At 39.4% G+C, this 23,821-nt stretch overlaps 2 protein-coding genes across 3 annotated transcripts; both read right to left on the bottom strand.

The window, feature by feature from the left end:
• Positions 1-453: 453 nt before the first annotated feature.
• mettl1 (methyltransferase 1, tRNA methylguanosine) lies at positions 454-9,833 on the bottom strand. Its single transcript, XM_047581857.1, has 6 exons — positions 9,606-9,833; positions 9,131-9,258; positions 8,844-9,028; positions 5,138-5,251; positions 2,620-2,721; positions 454-1,813 (listed from the first exon to the last, which is right to left on the bottom strand). Exons 1-6 carry the CDS (start codon positions 9,683-9,685, stop codon positions 1,697-1,699), a joined length of 726 nt encoding a protein of 241 aa, XP_047437813.1. The 5' UTR covers positions 9,686-9,833; the 3' UTR covers positions 454-1,696.
• Positions 9,834-11,004: 1,171 nt separating this feature from the next.
• LOC125006190 (E3 ubiquitin-protein ligase MARCHF9-like) lies at positions 11,005-19,339 on the bottom strand. 2 transcript variants are annotated; one of them, XM_047582006.1, is made up of 4 exons: positions 17,790-19,339; positions 14,251-14,406; positions 12,409-12,601; positions 11,005-11,518 (listed from the first exon to the last, which is right to left on the bottom strand). In XM_047582006.1, the coding sequence occupies exons 1-4, from the start codon at positions 18,126-18,128 to the stop codon at positions 11,199-11,201; spliced, it is 1,008 nt and encodes a 335-aa protein (XP_047437962.1). In that variant the 5' UTR covers positions 18,129-19,339; the 3' UTR covers positions 11,005-11,198. The 2 variants fall into 2 exon arrangements, with proteins under 2 accessions (XP_047437962.1, XP_047437963.1); XM_047582007.1 differs by lacking the exon at positions 14,251-14,406.
• Between the last annotated feature and the right edge of the window lie 4,482 nt (positions 19,340-23,821).

The following is a 23,821-nucleotide window of genomic DNA, read 5'->3' as shown; positions in this document are numbered from 1 at the left end:
CCTAATAGATGCTATTGTCGGCCTCTCTAGAGCCTCCCTGGCTAGCTTTTTTTTCTTCTTTGTCTTCTCATGAAGGTAGGAGAGACATCCTGTTACTGACAATGTCACTGTTTCCACTTCCTGGTGACTCTGAAGGCCAAGTTCCATGGTTTATCTAAAAAAAGGTACCTGCTAAAGGTGACCATATAGAGATTGCGACATTATTGAAAGCTTTAAGTATTTAATCATAGGCTGCTGTAGTTTGGGAGAGGACATGCTCGCCGTCTGGGGACTGAGCAAACACTTTTGTGTCAGACTAGGCGTGTGTTTCACATGTATGTTAAACACATGTTCACAGATGGACTGTACCCTACATGTTCAAATAAGAACACGCTGTACCAGACTGGTAAAAATCCCATTCTGTCAGGTACATTCAGATGTAATCAAGATCTTTGAATACTAGGCACATGTTTATGTAATTCACTGAAAATTTTATTAAAAAGACATGAATTAGCTGGTACTATATGTTATAATTTGGAAAAGGGATTCATTGACGGATTTGTAGGTTCAGAAGTGAAATGATTTCTAATTATCGTGGAAAAAAAAACAAAACAAAAAAAGTTCCCAGTGTCTATGTTTCAATTTTGGCATGTGCTATCCTGTTCATAATCACCACAGCCTGCAGCAGACAAAGGCCTTCAAACTTGCTCCGTCCCGTTTGCAAACTCCTGACAGACTAAAGTACCGACCTGTAACATACAACTAAAAATGGTAAAACCAACACAGAAAGCTACCGTTAAGGTTAGAGATGCCTTTGATTTGAACTTCTCAGTATAATAATAATAGTTGTTTTAGTATTTGATTAACACCAGTTGTGGTTAATTTGTGTTTTTTATGAGTAAATTAGGTTTAATTGCACCCAGGAGAATTGTTAAGTAATCTAAAAGTGACTTTAAACAAAATTACCATCATTACATTTTTATTTTCTCAGCCAAAACAGGTTCTACCTTAAACTCCATATGACTGAATTTGAATGCTCTGCACTGCATGGGGCAATTATAACTTTAAACCAGATGATGACCCCAAGCAAACAAGCCAGATGTGGACTGTTGGCAATCTTCACTGCATATTAAACTGAGTAGTTTTAACATTACATAAACAGTTTAGGCATTTCATTTAGGTTTTTAAAACTAAAACAAAACTCTGCGGCCCAGTTTCATGAGGTAATATAATAACAACCTTTTTAAATCTTAGGTTAAAAAGAAAGAAAGCTGTAAACTGTTAATAGTATCGTAACTTCACGTATAATGAGCAAAAAATGATTGAATTTTCAATTTTGGTTTAGTTTTAAATTTTTGTTTTTACTAAGACTTCACAGTTTTACAGGAAATCCAAAACTAAACTTGAGTTTGGCAAAAAGAGAAGAAGATCATTAAAAAAATATTCAAATGTATTAAAAAAAAGAAAAAGAAAGCTTCACAAAGCACTTCATGAATCTATCCTGAATAGAAATCCTTTTATGATTTCTCCTCTGATGCTGTTCCGTGTGAGCTGAGGAATGAAAATGATAAATTATGGGGAAAAGAAGGCACAAAAAAAAAAAAAATCATCAATACAAAAATAAAAACATCACTGTTCATCGACTGAACCTACAGGTCATCTGCTGTGTTTCGGTGACTGCATATGACCGTTTCAGTTTAGTCCAGACTGTTTGGTCTCAATGCGAATCCTCGACCCTCCGGAAAACTGCAAGGAAGTTCTTCCCTCCATTTCTCTGCACTTTCTTTCCTTCTTCTGTACACGTACCCAGACGACTTATGATGACATCATCAGCCTGCCAAAATAAGGTAATAAAAATAGTGAATCACTTAAAGGGACGCAATGCACACAAGTTTTTTTTTCCTCAGTGTTTTTTACTGCAACATTTGTGGAAACTCACATGACCACTTTTAAATCTGTCCATATTGACTTTATGTTGCTAGAATAGAAGATTTAACATGATTAGCTCAGCATAGCATAGCATAGCATAGCATAGCATAAAGACTGAAAATAGGAGAAACTATTAGCTTGGATGTGTCCAAAGTTAAAAAAAAACATGAGTCTAGTAACATGCTAATTGAATTCAATAATGGGCCATGTTTCAACGTATACAGAGACATTATGATCACCATCCTAATATTGTGTAGGTCTCCATTGTAAACTGATCAGAGAATAGACATGGGTCTTCTGAGGGTGTCCTGTGGTGTCTGGTAACAGAACGTTGTTAGTGGGGGTCTTTGGATCCTATGGGTTGAGGGGAGGGGCCTCTGTGGATCATCCCACAGATACTTGATCAGTTTGGGATCTAGTGAATTTGGAGGCCAGGTCAACACCTTGTACTGTTCTTTGTGCTGTTTTTTGAGTTGTTCCTAAAGCGTTTCTGTGTCAGGCTGCGTCATGCTGGGGATGGCTGCTGCCATCAAGGAGTGTCATTGCTATGGGGTGGAGTGCACACAAAACTTTTTTGAAAAAACAGACTTTTTCAAAATCAGAAAACTACAGTTTCTTCTTATCCTAATTAAGACGTCTTTTCCTCTCATGAGCAAATGAATAACCAAGTGTCCGTGACCTGTAAACACAGGGATGAAAAGCTCCACGTACCAGTTCTTCCTCCGAGACACGTGTGAACAGTGGATGTTCTGTGAAGTGCTTCACCATCCAGAGGTGGACTTCCTCCACATCTGTGATGGTATACACCAAACCCTGACATGAACGGAAAAAAAAGCATTGAGGTGTTAAGACAAAAAAAAAAAAAAGGTCTTTAAACAGTCATTTCAGATCCTGAGTTAAGTGGTTTTATCACCTTTAGAGCGAGATAAAAATAACGTACAGTCAACACAGAGGTGAATCACCTGTGTCAGTGGAGTTTACTTTGGAGATAAAATTACTAGAACAAGGATTTCTTAGAAAACAGCAATGGCACAGATTTCCACACCAGTGAGTGTCCGCACGTATGGTCCCCCCCCGCCCCCCCCCCAGAGAAGACAGGATGAGGTTGAGAGACACATTAATCACCACTGTTTACTGTTTCTGGTGTAGTCTGGCAACAATTTAGATATAAAAGATAGTTAGTATTTAAAAAAAAAAAAAAACTTGGGTAAATTTTGGTATGGAACTGCCTCTATAATTGAGCATATTCCTGACAACCTGCCCGCCCACCAGCACAGTTTTGGCCATGTGCCAGTGCTGAGGGCCCTTGCAGGGCTTGCAGGCACACACAACATATGCAGTGCGCAAATGCATCGATGCACACACACACACCGGAGGAAAAACGATAAAGACAAATTTAGACACAATCCCTCCATTGTTCCTGCGACCTCCATCAGTGTTCGCGCCCTCTTCAAGGGTCCCACTGCTGCTTGGACAGCTCTGACAGACGGCAGCTGGGTGTGTACAGACGTCAACCAGCTGCAGGCCACACTGGTTGCTCAACTTTATTTCAGTGAATTCATGGATTTCTGCTCAGTCGACTGATAAAAGAAGCTGAAGAAATGGCACAGTTATTTTCCACTGCGGAAGAGTTTTTTTTAGGGGAAAGGAGTAGAGGCAAAGTTCTTATTTGCATATGTATATGTGTATATGTAACATCGCCCACAAAAATCACATAAATGAATGAGCCACAGAGCTGACAGGTTCCTTCACTGCAATGACTGTGTGCTCTGTAATTTATTTTGAATGAATATCTCCAACTTTGTATTACAGTTGTAACTATTCACTGGAGGACTGAATGGGCGTATGAGCCATGACACCGCAACTGAAGGTTGGTTGGTGTCGGTGAGCGTCCGAGGGCGTACCTTTTGAGATGTGTCCCGCCTCTGTAGGTGGTCTATAGTGTTCTTTGTTTTCCAGTTTGCAAATATTTTTTCACAAACATGGACATCTGATCAAAAGACTGTATCAGCATTATACGGGAAAGCCCAGTTTGTAGCTCTCCTCAACTTCCTTGCTGGTCCAAGCTCTTCTGGACACAGACTACTGCCACCTACTGGTATGGAGAGTTACATACTAGTTTACATTCATTTGCTTTTGTGCATCCAGGTCCTTATCCTGGTTATAACCACACCTAAATTTTTACAGACAATAAGAACAGAATGATGATGAAAGTGAAATATTTACATTTTTTCTGTAAACCTGCAGCAGAGCTGAAAGCCAAATGTCACTGGTTAAGAGAATAGACTTGAGCGAGGGACATGAAAATTCAAGAATCTTTTTAATTGGATATAAGATTATTAGATGACCTTTAGTGCAGGATGAGTCAACGTTTTCACAGTTTTCCTAATGTCTAAAAAATACCATTAAGAATACCTACATACTACTTTTTTTTTTGTCATTGCTGGGACCATAGACTTCATAGAATGTATGAAGATGGACAAAGCAAGTAGAGCTCCCCCTGGTGACTGGCTGCAATATACATCATAAGCGCCATCTCCTCCATGTTAGTTGATGAACTTGGCCTGAACTAAAACACTAAAACACACATCAATTTTTTTTTTTTTTCAAGGATGGTTTCAGTCACTTTAGGTAGTTAATATAATGCCAATTCATAGTCAAGTGTCCATTTTTTTGACAGATTTAATTTTAGTTATTTTAGCTACATATGTGACATCATGATAACTATTAGTTATGAGGGCAAACCGCCCCATGAAGCGGTCCTGTAGGAAAAAATAAATCAATAAATAAGTATAGTGTATAATCCAACATTTTTTTGTGACTGGTGGAGGTAGAACAGAGTGCAAATGAAAGACAGGAAGGAGTCTGGGGGAAGTGGGGGAGGCGAGTTCAAACTCTCAAGATGGAGGCATCCATATCCCTGGGATACTGGTGTCACTTTGGCCAATGGAAGAAAGTGGGGACACATTGTCCATATTTTACGGTTGGGATAGACAGGGGTACATAGGGGAAATACAACACAAGTTATATACAAGTATCATATATTAAAATACAATTTTTTTTAAATTAATATACAAATGCTTCTCTATAGAACTGTCAACAAAGTCATGCTTGCATTTGAGAGGTTAAAGTCAGAGTTTTAAAATGACAGAGATGGTTATAAAAATTTATCTGTCAACTTATTTATCATTTCATTGCTAGTGAGAACAAGTGTCACTTGTATACATACCCCAACTCTCAGTGTATAGGCATACTCTGCCAACAAAGTGGGACTAATGATCCTCCACTTGTGCTTGGTCTTTTTGAAGTGAGGGTCTGGGAAGAGGAAGAACATCTTACTGAGCTGAAAGATAAAAAAAAAAAAGAGAAAGAGAGAAAGATTGCATTCAGAAAAGTGTTTTCCTTTAAACTCTCATCATTACTTGATGTCATTCCAGCACATAACAACACATAGCAAAAAAAAAAAAGAAAAGAAAAAAAAGGTAAATTAAAATAATCTTGTAATCTTGTTTTATGAGTGATCGGGTGTAGACTGTATCAATTTAAAATAAAATCCTCTACAGACCAAAAAGAGAAGAAATGTCTCTGCATCTGATCTAAATGCAGCCACCATAATTATATGCGGTTGCCTGTTAAGCGTTGTGGATTAGAAAAGTGGAATTTCCCTCCTTGACTTATTATTTTTTTTTGTTCCATAAAGCTCCCCATGTCTCTGTCTTTGACAAATGCACAAGTGCAGACTCCATTGACATTAGTCTGGCTGATATATTAAAAAATGTAATTCCAGTCACTTTTTATTAGTTAAAATAAATAATGTCAGGTATAGACAGAAAGATGTGGGGATAATCACCGGGGACGGCTGCAGCCTCAGGGCCCTCCATCAATGCTGATGGCAGATGGAAAAACCTTGACACTTGGAATTATTTTAGCTTACAAAACATACTAAGGGAAAAAAAAAAAAAGGTCTTTCGAATATGCTGCTTCGACACTAGAAACAAGTCAAGCATGCGAGAAGGATCGGGGTGAAATTTATGAAGAACGAGTGGGTGGTCTTCTCTTAATTCTTCTAACTCTGAAAACCTGTGCTAACAAAGACAACTAAGACCAAAGCAAGACGCAGCTACAGTGTTCATCCAGGTAAATTAATCAGAATCAGAACGCCTTTGTTGTCTTTGCATGCAGTAAAACAGTTTAAAGTCGTCGCCTATGTGAGCTTATGAATGATTTAGTGCAAAAAAAAAGTCAAGCTCTCAACCTGTGTTCAAACTATGCAGAGATCCTCCCAAACACCCCAAACCTCAGCTTGGCACAAAGCCACAGTCACACAACATAAAAAGACTCGAAATACCATACGAACACATAAAAAGATGACATCAACGTATATGCTTCTATATGAAACACCTATATAATATGATTCCATAAATCTGCCACATGTGTTACAGAAATCACTCCCTTGTGCTCATTTCTGACTTTATACCCGCTCGGGGCAAGTGAGGTGAGTTGTCTGTTTTTTTTTTTTCTTTTTTCTTTTTTAATAAATCAAGGGTACCTAAATTAACCCTGGTACACTAAGCCCCACTGTGTAATCTAATGCGAGTTTCAACAAGTCATAGATTACTGCAAATAACTGGAACGGATAAATGGCGTCTTGCGCTGCTCTATGCTCAGCTGATGCGATGCCTTGTGTGTCAGTCAATGACCCCATTGTTGTGAAATCCTTAGATTTATTGAGCAATCTGTAAAGATTAATTCAGGCCATATGTTAAACATGTGGAAGGTAATTCGCTTGTTAGTCAGAAACATTTGGCTTTTGTGTTCTTGTTACCCCTAGCCACACTGTCAGCTTTCATTCAGGATTATTTCCGCTACGTTGTATGAGCTAGTAATGAACTACAGAACTTTTGTACATGTCATTAAACAATTACACACACTTTACAAAAAATATCTGATAATCAGTATAAGTCAGAGGTGACTGCTCAGCTGGATTTAGCAAAAAGGATTTGTGGCAAGAGATAAATGGACCAACACCAGAAAAACAGTAGATTAAAACTTATATAGAAACATACATAAAAAATGGCTCTGTACAAACCAGTCATGTGATCACTGACATAGCTGCAGATCATGGATAGAACATTCAAGGCTTTGCCATGTATACTTTGCACAATGATATCTTTTTATATGCGATCTAAATCCATGTATTGTATATTGCATTTTTAGTTGTTATTTTTTTTCAGTTGTAAAACTGTAAATGCATTAAATGTAATGTTATACAGTATATAGGCTCAATTGCCACGCCATTAGATACACCAGTTAAAATAAAACCATTCTAATATAACCGTCCTGCACTCGATCCCATCTTCATGTCTGTTATAATGTTAAACTCATGCTGAAATGGTGTAAGAAATGTAACATGTCTACTGCTGCAAACCACAGCCTCCAATATGGAAACATACTTTTATCAACAGCTCTCTCAGTTATAAACAAATGCTGAATGCCATGACCTTCCCATACATTCTGTGGTTATTTTAACTCTAGGGTTCTTACAGTTGATATCAAAACAAATGTTACTCCTGGTGGTCTCATTTTATCAAGCAGATCATTATTTTCTGCCTGCAGATGAATAGCTCGCTGCTCACAGAAAATAAAATAAATACACTTCAGCAGTCCAACAGCTTTCAAGGTAACTGGTAAAGTAGCTTAAAAGTGTTCAAGGAGAGCTCTGGGGATTACAGAGAGAAACCAGGTCACTGATTCTGGTTCATAGTTGGGGAATGACCCGTTCGTTCTCCATCAATTTAGATCTATCTGGTCCTGTCTGTGCTCAGGATGCTTGTGCAGCACCGTTTCAAAATTTAAAGATAAACTTGTCCCGCACAGAGTTAGTGCATGAACCAGTCTGAACTGAGTTACACCAATGAAAGAGTGTTTACTTGCCATATTATTTCCAGATTTTAGGATCAAATCTTAAGTGTGGAGGAAGATGTTTGAAATGAGTGCATCATTATTAAACTGCAGTGCATGCATAAGCTTACATTTTTTGTGTTCTTTACGCTACAGAAAACATTAAATGAAAATGTAACGTGAAATGAGTCTAAATCTGTACGTAATAAAATCAGCCACATCAGAAATAATGTCAGTCACAGTGAAACCAACAGTCAAGACGTAGGACTCAGGATCTTTTTGCAGACACTGAATATATTATTTCTGATTATAGTTTCATTACTGTATATATATGTATCATTTAGCTGTCTGCTAAGAATTAGCCTTTCTATCTACACAGGCAGCACACAATTTTCTTTCATTGTATGTGGTGTGTTTCTCCTGTACAAATAGCACTGTCACAGACAAATCAAACACTGATAGTAGAGATGAGTGGCAGCCGCCATAGGTTATCCTACACACTAAGTAACGGAAGGGAGAGAGGGGGGCATTCATATGGGAGGAGCCAGTAATCTCATCACTGGATGCCACTAAGTCATCCTACACACTGCATGATTAACTTCCACTCATAGTTATCTTTCCAAAAGCAAAATATTCATGGATTTCTCATTAGTGAGAGAATGAATGCTGCCGAACTACGACTGGGAAAAAAGTCAAGGGGGGTTTCATGTCATGTGTACTCAGCACAATTTAACATAAACAATTTAATCTTTCTTCTGTTAAATATCTAATAACATTAGAAAATGTCGTTTGATTATTTTTATTTTTGCGTTTTTATTTTTTTGTTCAGTTGAGTAAGCTATATGCCTGTTGATATGAATTTGTCGTTCATAGACAAGTAAAGCAAAACTGGAGGCAGCCATGGTTTTTTTTTGGCAATGCTTTGTGCACAGAAATCGCAAATACATTCTACTCCAGCATCCAGGTAGGAGCGAACACACCTGTCTCATCTAATGTGTCGTCAAACAGCAGCAAATGCTCAGATGCAAACCCACCTGTCCTTTAGAAAAGAAGTTTGGGAGGTACTTCATGGCATTGCTGCGAAGGCAGGCAATGTTCTGGTAGCTCCCCGGCTCAGAGGTACGCAGCGACTGGATTCGATCCCGAACATAATCTGACACCTTCACCCGGATCTCCAAACCCAGCATGAGTTTATCTGGGAAAAGTGGAGATAACTCCACTAGAGTGGAGAGAAGGTAAGGAGCCATGAAGACAGAAACATGCAGTTAATGTAGAGCAAGACAGTGATGACTGTTAGGGGTCAGATCAATGGTGCAACTACCTAAAAGCCCCCCGTATCCACATCCTATGTCTGCAAACTCAACACGAGGGCTCTCTTTCTCTGATGTGTTGCCAGTAAAGAAGTGTGGATACAGCTTGGACCAGTCCATTTCCTCTGGACACAGAGGACTGAGGAGGGAGGAGGAACAGACAGGAATACAAGTTTCAATCAAATGATCACCTGCTGTAGAATTAGTGTCTTTAAAAAATGCTGAGGATTCAATCCTGTGGATTATTTATCATAATGTAGGAACAGTACATTGTACTACTGTGAATGAAGATGTTTGAGTAGAATGTTAAGTTGTAGGCCACTAAAAACTTTTGTTTACACTATGTTTGTTTTGTTTTGTTTGGCTAATGACATTGTCAACATGTTATTTGTCAACTTCTACTTTGAACCCTATCAGGTACTAGAATAAAATCAAATGATCATCGTGCTATAATGTATTAAACTCAGACACATGGGCAGTACTCACTATTCAAACGTGTGGTGAGCCATCGGGTTTGAATGGGCTCGCTGTCTGTAGTAACGCTTCTGCGGCAACGACGAACTCATGTTCGGTTCAAATTAGAGACGTTACCCCCGACGATATTTAGTCTGTCCACGAAATATTAAATGAACACCAGTGTCCACGTCTGATAGCCACTTTGAGAGAGTCACGCTTGTTTCTACTTAGTTTACCAGCGTTTGTGAGTCGCGGAGTTTCTACGTCATCACAAAGCGTCTGGCCGAGTTGCCAGGTTTGTTGACACCATCTGAAACAGAGGTGTTGGGCAGTTTATTGGATTAGCAAACCATATTTAGACGTATTGTTCGTAGTTCCATTCGACTAATACAGTGGTTTTATTCTGGCTTATTTTTGTTTTCATTTCTAACATGTACCGCATTAGTTTAAAAATAATTGTTCCACGGACTAATCATTATGGTTGATGTGAATGAAATCAGGGCAAATATGTCTTTATAAAATACATAAAAAATAAACCGATAAAGACAAACGAACTCGTATTTATTTAGCACTGTTATACAAAAGCTAATCTTAAAGTCATTCCTAAAGGAAGACAGTTGGTTTGGTAGTTTCCAAGTGATGCATGTTCTTTTTTTAACATGCCTTTATTGGGGGGAAACAAACAAACAAACAAAATAATACTACTACTACTACTAATAATAATAATAACAAAAATGAAGACCTTTAAAGAAATCTACAATTTATTAGCAGTATCCAAATGTGTGTAAGCGAAATAATTTCAATTTTAAAGAGAGAAGCATTAAAATATATGAAATGGAAATACACTAGCTGTCATTAGTAATTTTCTAACTCATGTGGTCCATGTTCACTTGTATGGCAAAACACAAATCCGTTTGACTGATTATCTAAAGTATAAAACTGACCGTGTGACTATTATATCTCCTGATTCCTGCAGTTTCCTCTGTATGCTGTCAAAGTCATCTACTATCCTTCTCATCAGCCTGTCAGGGATGTGCTAACTCATTCAAGTGAATTACCTTGGTATAAGAATCATGTATTTTCAAACAACTTTCCTGCAATAGTTTCCTTGCAGTAGTGTTAAATGTGTTTCCTAATAGATGAAAAAAAACACAAACCTTTCTGTGCAGTTTAATCAAATCTTTATTACAAAACATGAATTCTGTGTATTGTAACCAACTGTGCCACATTTAAAGTATGACTGGTCTTTCTAAATGTCTGAATCATCGGTGCTGTTTCATGTTAGAATAGCACAAAACAACCACATCATGGCGATGTAGAAATCAGGTGTGGTGGTGGAGTTTTATATAAGTGTTATTTCATCTTCAGAAAGTAAATCATTGGAATCATTTGTCATGGTGGTACAAAAAAAAAAGAAAAAAAAAATTCATTATTTCACAGTTTTTATGCTTAAAGACTAAGGTAATACGTGTTCTCCTTTTCTCAAGTCTCAGTAATAAATAATTCTCGCTGTCTTGAGTTCAGGGAGAATCAGATCACAAATAGGATGTCTCAAAGTTCATGGCAGTGTTTGAATGGCCCCAATCAGCACCTTACACATTGTAGCACTTTAGTCTGCAAACCTCATACAGTGGTCACTCTCATGACCACCTCATGGTTGGTCCTGTTCAGGCTGTTGGGTCTTAGCTGGCTGAGGATATGCAAAATAGTGTAGCCACAGTGGTGGTGGAGAATAGTCCTGATGTGCCGACTTGTCCTGCTGCTGCCATCTGTAACAATGTGAGGAGAGTCCCTTTCAACATGACCAGCGCCTTTACTGCAGGAGCTGATGGGGTCCCCTAAGTCCTTTGCCTTTTCATAATTCAGTACTTTCCACTGCTGGTTCACAGCCTGCCAGCGCTTGAAGATCCGGTAAACAGATGATCCTTCGTGGATTATAAGCCCTGGTTGTAAAGCACATGGGTTAATAGGGTTACATACAGACAAACACTTGTTTGTTCAGCAGGAATCAGAAAACTCTAAGAGGAACAGAGGGCACAGAGTTAATACGAACTATAAGTTCTCAAAAATAAAAAGATTAAATGTACCAGGCTTGTTTGTGGTTGTGAAAAACACATGATGAAAATCTCTTCACAAAACAAATAAAAAGGCAGCAAAGACGCTCATTGTTCTCGTTTATTATTTACTTTGGGTCACTCTCAAAGGTTTTAATGAATACATGCAATTCATGTTTAATTTTAAAACAATTTTCTTTCATTCATTCATTATTATTATTTTATGATTTTGATTTTATGTGAAATTTCCCAGTTTGGTATTAATAAAGCATCTATCTATCTATCTATCTATCTATCTATCTATCTATCTATCTATCTATCTATCTATCTATCTATCTATCTATCTATCTATCTATCTATCTATCTATCTATCTATCTATCTATTTTATTTTATTTCATTATAATTTAATTATTAACTGACTTACGCCTACTTTTCTTTTTTATTAATTGTTCTTTAATTATTATTTTTCTTTTTGTCTGCAACTGAGCTACTGTGACCAAACAGTTTCCCTTGTGTATCAATAGAGTCTGTCTGAGTCTACGCCCACAGAGTCATGCAGTCAGCTTAGATGTACATGACTTAACTGATGCACGTTCTTCTTGATACACTTTGTAAAAAACTTTTTGTGCAAATACTCAATTAATTTGCACTGATGACGAGGATGAACACTATCGGTATAGCCCCTATAGTAATTACCAAAGATCTGTAACAGCAGAAAAGTCACCGCTAAATATCTGTGACTAGATTTGTTGATATTCAGTAAGTATGTGTGTCTTACCTATACAAACTATGTCCATGAAGCCGTACATGCCGTAGCATATCTGGAAGAGCAGGTCTTGTCGCTGCCATTTGGCCGATGGACTGAGAGAGGACCACACCAACCAGGAAATACTTGCGATGAGGAACAGAGAGCCCAGGATAATGGCCGCAATCTGCACCTTTTCAATCACAGTCAGAGAGATGGCCTGCCACTGGACAAGGACAGAGAGAAACACACAACAACAAAAACAAAATTACTGAAACTGGAAAAAAATTGCAAAATGCTTCCTGGTAATGTGAGATTATAGTGCATCGTTTGTTTCTGCCAAAATCAATTTGTTGCTGTAGCGCTGAAAAACACCATGCTTCTTCATGTCAACTCACAATTCCTAAATGGCTTCAGTGATTTCAGAGAAGAATCAGTCACAGTGCTTGTGTCGCAAGTTTGAAAGTGAATTTAAGAATAAAACCATAACAAAACTAAACACACTTCTCTTTGTGGTGCTTTTCTGATGTAGGATGTATTGGAAAAACACATGCTCTTCATCATTATCATCATGTCTTTGATCATTTCATTAGTAGGCTATGTATAGTGTTATAATGGTAATTGTATTTTAACTGTTGAAACCCTCTGTTGCTTCTTTGAAGGAATCCAGCTTCTCTGTCCTCACGTCAAGTCTTTAGAGGTTGAAATCACGGAGACATCAGAATGCTGACAAACACTGACCAGCTACAACTTTATGACCACTGACAGGAGAAGTGAATAACATTGACCATCTTGGGACAATTCAGTGTTCTGCTGAGAAACTTTTGAACCTAGTGTTCAGTCCAGTGGATCTTACTTATGCATGCACTGCACACCTAGATACCTAAAAAGATACAAAATCCTAACAAAGGCACTGAATGGCCTTAGAAATACAGTCGGAAGCATCGTTCGCAACTTCAAACTTAAAGGCACTGTGGCTACACTAAGTAGATGTGGAAAAGGTAGGATATCAACAGCTACCAATGGACTCCTGAGGAGAAAGGTAGTTAAAAGGCCTCGGCTGACTGAAAAACACCTGCAGGCACTGAGGTTTCAGTTTCCACACTAAGGAGCTTATTAACATATTACATGTGATGTCCAAGAGAAATCTTAAGCAGCCGTTAACTATAGTAACCATAATAACTATAATTATGGCAGTATTATCTTAGTTATTTCCAGAGGGAACAGCTGTTTTGTCAGACCTTACTAAAGTCAGACAGAAAATAAAATGACATGTGCAAGAGCATTATTAGTCTGAGTTCGTCTGACAACAAAAGCCTGTCCCACACGTGCCATGATCTGTTTTGAGGCTTCAAGAAACGTGTCATGCTTATGTCTCCTGATGAGTTTGTCACTATGCTCTTTAGACATGTTTCTAGTGAATAATGGGCACAGTATTTACTTATTATGTGGTGGAAATAATTTCCCTTTGAAATTAATTGACTCATGTCTTGCCACTAGTCTCCTTAACATGGCTGGGGGGGGGTTGCCATGAACGCGCATCTTCCTATGAGAACCCTATCTTTTACCTCTTCTCCATTTTTATCATAAAACAGTATAAATATCTGTGTCGGATGTCAGTGCAAGGGACCTGGACAAAGTCACTCATAATGTCTCTATGGCAACACTGCATGACCTCTACTGTACATCACCACATTAACTTTAAGATCAATGACCCCAAATGTGATCACTGTGCCAAAATCTGGCAAAGTAAAGTTTACGCCTGGCCCACTGCCATAAAGCCTAACGTTAAGCACTGTATTCATATCACTTCCACAGTTTTCCATAGGGGACATTAAAGACAGATGGGTACAGCACTCAGTACACAGACTGTACCTGCAGCGGGTTTTTGGTGCTGATGGCTAGGACCTCGTACTTGAAGTAGCAGAGCTCACAGCTCCAGGAGCCCCTCTCACTGATCCAGCGGATAAGGCAGGAGTGGTGAGTGCAGCGCACAGAGCCATTACAGCGACACGGGCTCAACAGCTCCCCCTGCAGGACGCAAAACACAGCTGCATGACAGATTGAGTTTGATTTAACGACTGTCAGAAAACAATCCTGTCCCCAATGTTGGTTCGTTATTTTGCTTTAAACTTCACAGTGAAAGGGTTGTAAGGGTTACTAAACCTCATCATATAAAATAATATCAATAATTAGGACAAACTGCCATTAATTATAATATATATTATACACCAATCATGCATTATGACTACCTTCCTAATATTGTGTAGGTCTCCCTTGAGCGTCTAAACAGTTGTGCCTCATCAGAGAATGGACATGGGTCTTCTGAGGGTGTCCTGTGATGTCTGGTAACAGGATGTTGTTAGTGGGGGCTTTGGGTCCTATGGGTTGAGGGGAGGGGCCTCTGTGGATCATCCCACAGATACTTGATCAGTTTGGGATCTAGTAAATCTAAAGGCCCGGTGTGTGTCAGGCTGCATCCTGCTGGGGATGGCTGCTGCCATCAAGGAGTGTCATTGCTATGGGGTGGGGGTGTCTGGTCTGTTCTAGGTGGTGGTAGATGTCTAAGTGACATCCACATTAATACCAGGTCCCACAGTTTACTAGCAGAACATTGTACTGTCACGAGATCCTCAATGTTATTTACATCTCTTGTCAGAGGTTTTATTATTGTGGCTCAGAATATGATAAAAGTCATTATTTTACAGTGAATTCATCGCCATAACTATATACTTGATGATAAACTGCATTTGGTTTTATCAGAGTTTAAACGTGACAGCTAACTAATCTCTAGTCTATGATCCTCGGGTCAACTGAGCTTTCCTGGTTCAGAGATTGACATGTTCTGAGACTGTGTCCGCCGGTCTGTTTTACAGGGAATATTCAGTTTAGCAACATAGATCTACTTCTCTGCAGTAATGTAGGCATTTTCTGTGTTTGTTTTTTTTTTTTGTTTGTTTTGTTTTGTTGGACAGCCCCCATCATTGGTAACAGGGTCCTGTAGCCTCTCTTTTCTGATTCATCTAGGATGTTATTGACTCTCCATCTTGTCTGTAGCACCTCACTCTGCTTCACTGTCATGTTATACTTTGAACAACTTTCACCAGCGTCGCTGTGCTGCTGTCATGTCTTTGAAATCATTTCTTGTAATAAGGACATCAGATGAACTCTGTGAATTATCAGCACAACCCAATATTATTCCAAGTGTTCATTCTCTAGAGGTCCACAGCGGCAGTAGCTCAGGAGATAGAGCACTCGTCCAATATCGTTTGTTGTGTCCTTGGGGAAGACACTTAGCCCACCTTGCTCCAAGTATGTATCCACTGGCGTCTGACTGCAAGAGAGTGATGTTTCGTGGTTGGGGAGGCCATTGGCGTGGACTGCCAGTCACGTTTTCATGAGTGTGCCCCAGAGCAGCTGTGACTACTGACGTAGTTTACCACCACCAGGGTGTGACTGTAATAATGTATCGGCCTGTAAGCGCTTTGAGTGTCTATGATAACGCATTATTATTATTATTATTTTTTTTTTTTTTTTTATTATGTCTAGGTATACATACAATGCTATTTGTATTGTTGAGTGCAATGACATTTATAGCATGATATTTACTTGTAGAATCTTTTTTTTTTCATGGACATTCTCTAGAGCACTATATTATAACATCAAGAGATTTACAACGATATAAAATCAGATCAATGTTTAGGATGAGATCCTCAATAATGAGCTTCCTATCCGAGACATTTCCCAAGGAAAGTGTCTGGCATTTGATCCACATTTAATTACAGCTAATTAGGGTATACAAGCAAACGCACCTCATCATTGTCAAGATATTTCAAGCATAATGTGAGATGAACGCGGTTACGCGTTGAGTTGAAAATATGAGTGGTTGATGCATTTTGTGCATAGCATCAACTGTCCTCAACAGCACAAAGAACACTTTTACATCTTGAGCTGCCAGCATTCAAGACATGCGCTCATTATGAGCAGTATCCACTGCTGCTTAATAACTTCGTCTGACTACAGTTTGCTTTTCTCATGTCACGTTCTGAAGCCTCAAAAGAAATCATGGGATGTCTAGCGTAGGTTTTTGTTGTCAGTGTGAGGCTCCCCGAGGCCCTTCAGACTGACAACACTGTTGTACATCTCACTTTATTTTCTGTCTGACTTTAGGTGATGTACTGGGTCTTTAATTAGTCCGGTATCTGGAGGGGAAACAAAAACTTCCCTGCTAAGCCTGTCTCTTCAAGGTTGATTTCCTCCATTAGACTTTGATGTGCTCGGACCTCCACACTACAGACAAGGGTGATGTCTTTCTGTTGTTAAGACTTCAGCCGTACTTTGTGTGACCTAAAGGATTGATCGCAGGTTCGATCCCTGCAGTAACACTTTCTACTAAAGAGTCTCTGAGCAAGGTTGGACACATGATGCATTCACTCAATTGAATGATAATGAGTGCAAATAAGCACTTTTATGTCGGAAAACCATTCTTCTTCCTTGCTTTCTTTTTTTTTGGACACTGAATCTGTTACATTGAGGACTTCATTTGTTCACTTTCCCCAGCGTTTTCTTAACTGGTGCCCTCTCTCTGTCCACTGCCATTTTCAAATTCCGAGTGAAAGATGAATTTCCTATGTTCAGTTTTAGTCACTCTAGATTTTTTAGTTTGCAGACCCAGGGCAGACTCAATACACTCAGTACTTAGATAAGTAGTAGATTTTGATGAGTGATATCCTCATCTTTTCTTTGTTGTCTTTGTTTAAGGGGAACTGTCACTGGTTTCACACATCAAAGTCTGTCTACAGGTCCTGGTGCATGTGTGGGAATGTTGTTATGAAGCCTTTTGTGGGCCCGCAGGGAGTTGGCTGAAGTCACTTGAGTGACATGTCGAGTCGAGTGCTGTCACTTGCCAAAATAGTTCTCAGTCCTCTGCCATGCTCCGTGTCTCCGCTCGAGGTTAGCGGTCCGGAGAGACATCACACAGACCAATCTCAGACTGAACTGCTGGCCGTTGAGTTGCATTTGGGGCAATGTAAAAGATTTTTGGAGCTTGGCCTGTTCTTGAAAGTAAATGTTGAGACGTCTCAGCTTCTCTTGACTCTTAAAACCCACTAAAACTATGTCCCAGGTGTTGCGTTTGCATTATCACTCAGAAGTTTGGACATACTTTCTCAGTGAATTGAATGAGAAAGTGTGACCAAACTTTTGACTGGTAGTGTGTACTGTATATTTTGTATAATATCCTAAACTGATTGTTTTCCAGCAGATATTTGTCTTTTAATGTTTTGAGGTCCCATAAACCCAGCAGCAACTGCCCTCATGAAGTGCCCATGAGCAGGCAACTTATTAAACCGCTCCAGATGAGATTCAGTCACACAGAGTTAAACCCAATGAATACCTTCATTTCCTAACTTTACCTTCTCTGGGCCCTGGAAGCAGATCCGGCACTGCGGTGATCGCATCCCGCTCTCGGAGAGACTCGGGAGGGAGGCAGCATCCAGGCCTCCTTCTTGGGATTTGTCTTCTTCTTCTTTGTCCTCAAATGCCAGGCTGCGTGGCCGAGTGTCTGAGCCATAATATTCCTCCTCGTCGTCCTGGCGAGAGCAACTGAGCTGTGGCCAAGTGCAGCCTCCTAAGGTGAGCCCCCTCATCCTGGTCTGAGTGTCTGTGCCTGTGTTAGTCCTGCTTGATCCAGAGCGCATCAGTAGTAACACTTTGAGTTCATTGAAAAGCATTCGAATCTGATACTTAAACATTCTTCAGCTGCTTTACTACACAGACTCAACTGCTGTGAGAAACAAAACAGCCATCAGTTTAACCACTGTGACAGATCCTTCTCCATTATTATTATGATTATGATTATTACAATTGTGTATTTGAACCATCAGATTCACAGTTCATACCCTTCTAATCACAATATTGAAAAAAAAAAGCATGGGAAAAATATGATAGGCTATTAGATCAGCCCATAGCTCTTTGCATATCCTGTTGTTATAGCATGTGCACCGCGGTCCAGCCAATAGGGAGGGATTATTTTTCATGGATAGAGGCGTTTTCTTTCGGGATTCAATGGAGTCTGAGAGCCAGGCACTGTAAGGCACCAACATTAAAGTCCGAGGGGCGCAGCTGTATCCTCTCCAACATCCCCAGCCCGGCTGTTTGCTCTGTTATCCTCGGGTTCAAACGTGGTCCTCAGATGACGCTTTAAATCAGCGGGAGCTCCGAGGTTTGGCACAACATGTTTTATTGTTCAGGCGGAAAGAGAGTGCGGGAGTCAGAGAGGGGTTGATAATAAATCCTATTAAGAACTAAGTCAAATCCGATTTATATTGGAGTTTCTCATTTACCTACTGGGGAGACCGAGTTACACGAGGTGCATCCTTTGTTGTCTCGCGGTGCATCATTTCGCTACTGGTTCTCGTGGCTCTTGTTCTTCGCTGTAGCCTGTGTTTTTTTGGTCGGTATATCCAGCACCTTCAGCAAGTCCTTACAAAGTTACAGTCCAGCAGTCTTATATCTTCAAGACTGAAGTAGGGAAACATAAAAAAAAAATATGACGAACAATAAAAATCCGTTTCGCTGCACAACTTGTGATGACACTTATGTTCCCAACCATCCCTGCGCCACAAATCAGGAAGAGCGAGAGAGGATGCCAGATACGGATTCCTGCAAACCCAAAACGAGCCGCCAGCAGACTGTCCCTTCTAGGGTACTAAAAACAGCCGCTCACCACCACCATCATCATCCTCATCCTCATGGATGCACTGGGACAATGAAGTGACACTTCACGTGGAAGATAGTGGTGACGCGCGTCCTTTCTCGTCATAATCCTCAGACTGAAACTTGATTTTCAGAATGGTCTGCAGGCACGTCAGCTGAAAACACAAACTTCTTAGTCTGTATGCCTTAAGCACCCTCCCTCCGTGCAGCTGAGGAACTAAGCTCCATCCATCCATCCATACATCCATCCATCCGGTGTAGGCGGTGAGCCGAATGTGGCTGCTGTCCAAGGTGCTGATATTCATGTGACGTGGAGGCCACGTGCTGATATTCGTCTGCTTAATGGGATAATGTGTGTGTGCGTGTGTGTGTGCGCGCGTGCGCGTAAGTGTTCTTGTACAGCTATCTTTCTGAGGACCAGTGTTTTTTGTCACCATCGGTGCGTAATCGGTGCGTTTGTGCAAAGTGAGGACACGAAATTGATTATGTCAATGTATATGTTATGTCTTATTGTGATGGGGCAATTTTTCATGGAATACCTACATTGTGGGGACATTTTTCTTTGGTTAGACAGCTTTTGAGTTAAAGGTTACAATTACACCAATCAGCCACAAGATTAACTGTCAGGAGAGGTAACATTGCACATCTTGTGACATTTTAATGTTCAGCTGGGAAACGTTTGGACCTGGTATTCGTGTGGATGTTACTTAGACATGTACCACCCACCTACCAGGCACCACCACCTCATAGCAATGACACTCATTGATGGAAACAGCACAAGTAAAAAACAAACAAACAACAAAAACATGATGATGATCCACAGAGACCCCTCCCCTCAACCCATAGAACTCAAAGGCCCCCACTAACAGGACACCCTCAGAAGACCCATGTCCATTCTCTGGTGAGTCACAACTGTTTTGGAGGCACAAGAGAGACCTACACAATATTAGGAAGGTGGTCATAATGTTATGCCTGATTGGTGTAGATTTGTGGTTAGGACAGACTGGCTGCTAAATTGAGATGGTTTAGGCAGGGAGCATCTTTTACTACATAACTTGAAAAACATTAAGTTAAAAATAATTAAAACAGAGACCATCTGTTGGGAATTAGGGGTGTGCAAACCACCCACTATTTGTATTTGTATTAGAATAAAAAAGTTTTTTTTTTTGAGTTACACTTCTAATTTAAGATATGCTTGTGTAAAAATAAGTATTCTTTAATTATCCATTATAATAATTATGGATGTATATGCATATTGGTTGATGTTTTGTATTAAATACAGCTAATATAGGTGATTTAGGTTGAGTTGAAGGGGCAGAACATGACTGGATGATGATTTGGTGCTTGTGGGATACAATAGGGGTGACTGTTGCTCTACCTAGCAGTTAACGGTTTGATCCCTGAAATGTGCCACATGCTGAAGTGTCTTGAAACACTGAAACTCCTGTTGCTCCCATTGTGTGGCACTGGTGTGTAAATGTGTGTGCTTGTGTGAGCGAATGGGTAGATGTGTCTGTCACTGTAAAGCGCTCTGAGTACCAATAGGTAGAAAAGCGCTATATAAAAACAAAGCCATTTACCGTTTACTATTACAAGTAGACAATATTCTGAATAAACAAGCTAACAGACGAATGCTAACAAGAGAGAAACTGACAGCAGACATCTCGATACTAATGTAATGCAACAGAGTAATCTCCTGGTCCCAAAAGTTATATGCTGGCTCTGCATCCCAGTTAAAGTAACAAAAAAAAAAAAAAAAAATCTATTCGGCTAAAGCAGTGATGCAGTAAAGTCGTGTTTCGTCCAGTCAGAGCCTCCTCTCTTGTGGAATTGATCAACCTGTGTCAGACTTTTAACCCTGACTCCTGTACGTCACTCAGTCCGGGTTGTATTCACTGTGGTCACGTGAGGAAAGGCAGCTTTTTGAGACAAACACATTATTTGTGTTGTATTTGGGTTCGGCTCCACTCCTGTTGGGAATATACAAAAATTTCTGAAGAATAGTGGATAATGAGGTGGATAAAATCAAGTATTTCCTGTTGTGGAAATGTATGTCTTCCTTCAGTCCATAGATAGATTCTGGTGAGAAATTAAGGGACTGGATGCATTCAGTATCTTTTATGGTTTTATTGCAGGAAGGGAAACGGTGAGACACAGAGCCTGCTGTGTCTCTGCTGATACAATCACACTCATAGGATGAGCTAAACAAGGGAAAAGGAAAAGTTTAACAATATCATATTAGGAGTTGTGTTTCACTTGTCCTTTAATCTGATTTATCCTGATAGTTATAGCATGGGCACGGTGTCCATCCCAGTGTCAGGTACCCTGTCTCTGTAGGTTCCCACTGTGCTATACTCATTTACAGTTTAAGAGAACACAAAGGGTATATAGATACAGATATACATTATTAAATTTCCATTACATTCCACATCTGAAGGATTTTCCACTTTTAGCCACAAGTTGGAATTTTTGAAGCATTAGTCGGGCTGTGGGAATGTGTAGGTTGCAGGCTGGAGCTGAACCGTTCAAGGTTTTCAATAATAAGCAATAAAACTGACATATTCTAATAAACAGTATATGTGCATTATCGCCACCAAATCATCTGCTGGCTGAATTGAAGCGTACAAACAGCTTTAAATGTCTGCAGGTAAAAAACAAAAATGACCTTCAGTTTTAAAGGACTGGTGGGAAGTTTGATTCAAAAAGTTAATGATACAAAAATAAGAATACTAAAACAAGAGGAGATAAGATAAAAGAAATTGAAATTCATTAATTTTTTTGAAAGAGATCTCGCTATTATTTATAAAGAGAGGATGTAAACATTCAAGTTAATGAGACATGTTAAAGACAGTTATTATCACACATATTTATGATTTAAACTTGACTCAGACCATTAAATGTCATGAGTATGACCTTGTGACTTGCAGTCACATCACATGCAACGCCATGAAAATAAAATTGTTTAAGGGTGTAATATGTTGTGTTGTCAATACTCAGACATTTATATAACACATGCAATAGACTGGCAGCAAGCACGTCTTCCTTCAGTCACTAAAGTTTTGTCACAGAAAGCTGGTCTGGTATTTTACTCTCTGTATAATGATATCCAAACTGCAAGTTACACCAGGCTACACCAGGCTAATGATAGCGATAAACCTCCTTAAACTTTACAGTACCTCATGGTACATTAATGATACTCCTCTACCAGAGGCCTGCGAGCGTCAGGGTTCTGCACAGTATCTTATCTGAACCTACTACTGGACTCTTCTGACAGCATATTCTTTCATATTCTTTTTCATTTTCAAATTATTCGTCATAACCTGAGCATTAGATTCCCCAGAGCAAACAGTCTTAAAGCCCTTAAAACAAGTTAACACATTCTTTGCATCCCCAGCTTTCTGAGATCACCTGAATACTTTCCATCAGTGGTGTGTTTTGTGGTCATTAGCCATTAGTTGTCCTGAAATCTGAATAAATATTGAGCAGTGGCGTCTGCAGAGTTTCATGGTGGAAAACACACATGCAGATACCATTTAGCCATCTTCTTTATATCTCACAACAACACAGTGGTTGGAAGAAAATTTTCAAATACACTCTTAACCTAGAAGCAGTTCCCTTCAACTTTGTTGTTTGTCCTCCGTGAAAGTCGGTCTCCTTTAAACAGCTGTTTGTCTGCTACTTGAACTCTAATTGTAGGTTAATTATTATTTTTTTGTGTGTGACTGTAATGAACTTCTCCTCTGCAGTAGAGATAACCACTGGTTTCATTTGTCCTTGTGGCAGTCCTCATGAGTTTCATCCAAGCATAGTTGTTTTCTGTGGTTTTTGTACCATGTCCCTGAAATGTTATTGTTAGAGACAGTTGCTCCTAATGTTACAGAAACGATGGATTGACGTTAGTCTTGAATCAGATGAACAGATGGTTCACTTGTTGTTTGCTGTTTACCAACATCACCTGAGAACAGCTGATGGTCTCAAACTCGTTAAAGGGTAAGAAATTCCACCACTTCACCTTACAAAGCTGATCTGCTAGAAAACCATTCCAGATGTCAGTGTCTGGAGGCTGAGTAGAAAGCTGTTATTATCACAGACACTGAGGAATTTAAAATATGAAATCTACTCTGCAGCTTAAGAGATAACTTGAAAAGTTACAAGAGAATAGATTGGCTTCATATGATTTTGCTCTCAGTATTTATGCTTGCTCTAATGAATGGTCGAACCATATTTGTATTGTAACCATGTTTGTATTGTATGTTTTGCAAAGTGTCTGCCCCAAAATAAACCAAAAGCAAGACAAAACTCAAAAATACAGGGAACCACGAGGAGCTGAACACCAGGAAACATGAGGGTACAGGATCCAGTAAGGGAAAGAGAACAGAACAAAGAGGCAACTCAAAAGACAACTTTACCAGTTATAAAGTGAAAGAGGGGCCTATATAGACACATGGATGGATCGACAAATTACAGGGACAACCAATGAGGGCAGAACACACAAGGAGAAACCAGTCAAACAATCAACGAGGAGGACCAACAAGATGTAAAGCAAGGAACAAAACACAGAGGAAGAAAGAGGAAATACCATGATAGACTGGGTCTAATCACCAAACACATTACATTGTTTTCTATTAGGCAAATTGTTAAATTATTATTTAGCCTGCTCCTCCTCCTGCAATCACATTGTTGTTGCTTCACTATTTATTTCCTCAGTCCTTTAAATATTAAACATTGA

Source organism: Mugil cephalus, chromosome 4, assembly GCF_022458985.1.
Source record: "Mugil cephalus isolate CIBA_MC_2020 chromosome 4, CIBA_Mcephalus_1.1, whole genome shotgun sequence".
Lineage (NCBI taxonomy): Eukaryota > Metazoa > Chordata > Actinopteri > Mugiliformes > Mugilidae > Mugil > Mugil cephalus.
This window is presented reverse-complemented; position numbering and strand designations above follow the sequence as displayed.

Excerpts from the sequence above, each read along its gene's own strand:
- mettl1 (XM_047581857.1), bottom strand. The coding sequence starts at position 9,685 with ATGAGTTCGTCGTTGCCGCAGAAGCGTTACTACAGACAGCGAGCCCAT. Across the intron at positions 9,029-9,130 it reads TGGATACGGGGGGCTTTTAG|TGGAGTTATCTCCACTTTTC; the intron begins GTAGTTGCACCA and ends TCTCCACTCTAG. Across the intron at positions 5,252-8,843 it reads ACTTCTTTTCTAAAGGACAG|CTCAGTAAGATGTTCTTCCT; the intron begins GTGGGTTTGCAT and ends TTTATCTTTCAG.
- LOC125006190 (XM_047582006.1), bottom strand. The coding sequence starts at position 18,128 with ATGTTTAAGTATCAGATTCGAATGCTTTTCAATGAACTCAAAGTGTTA. Across the intron at positions 14,407-17,789 it reads GCTTCCAGGGCCCAGAGAAG|GGGGAGCTGTTGAGCCCGTG; the intron begins GTAAAGTTAGGA and ends TGCGTCCTGCAG. Across the intron at positions 12,602-14,250 it reads GCACCAAAAACCCGCTGCAG|TGGCAGGCCATCTCTCTGAC; the intron begins GTACAGTCTGTG and ends GTCCTTGTCCAG.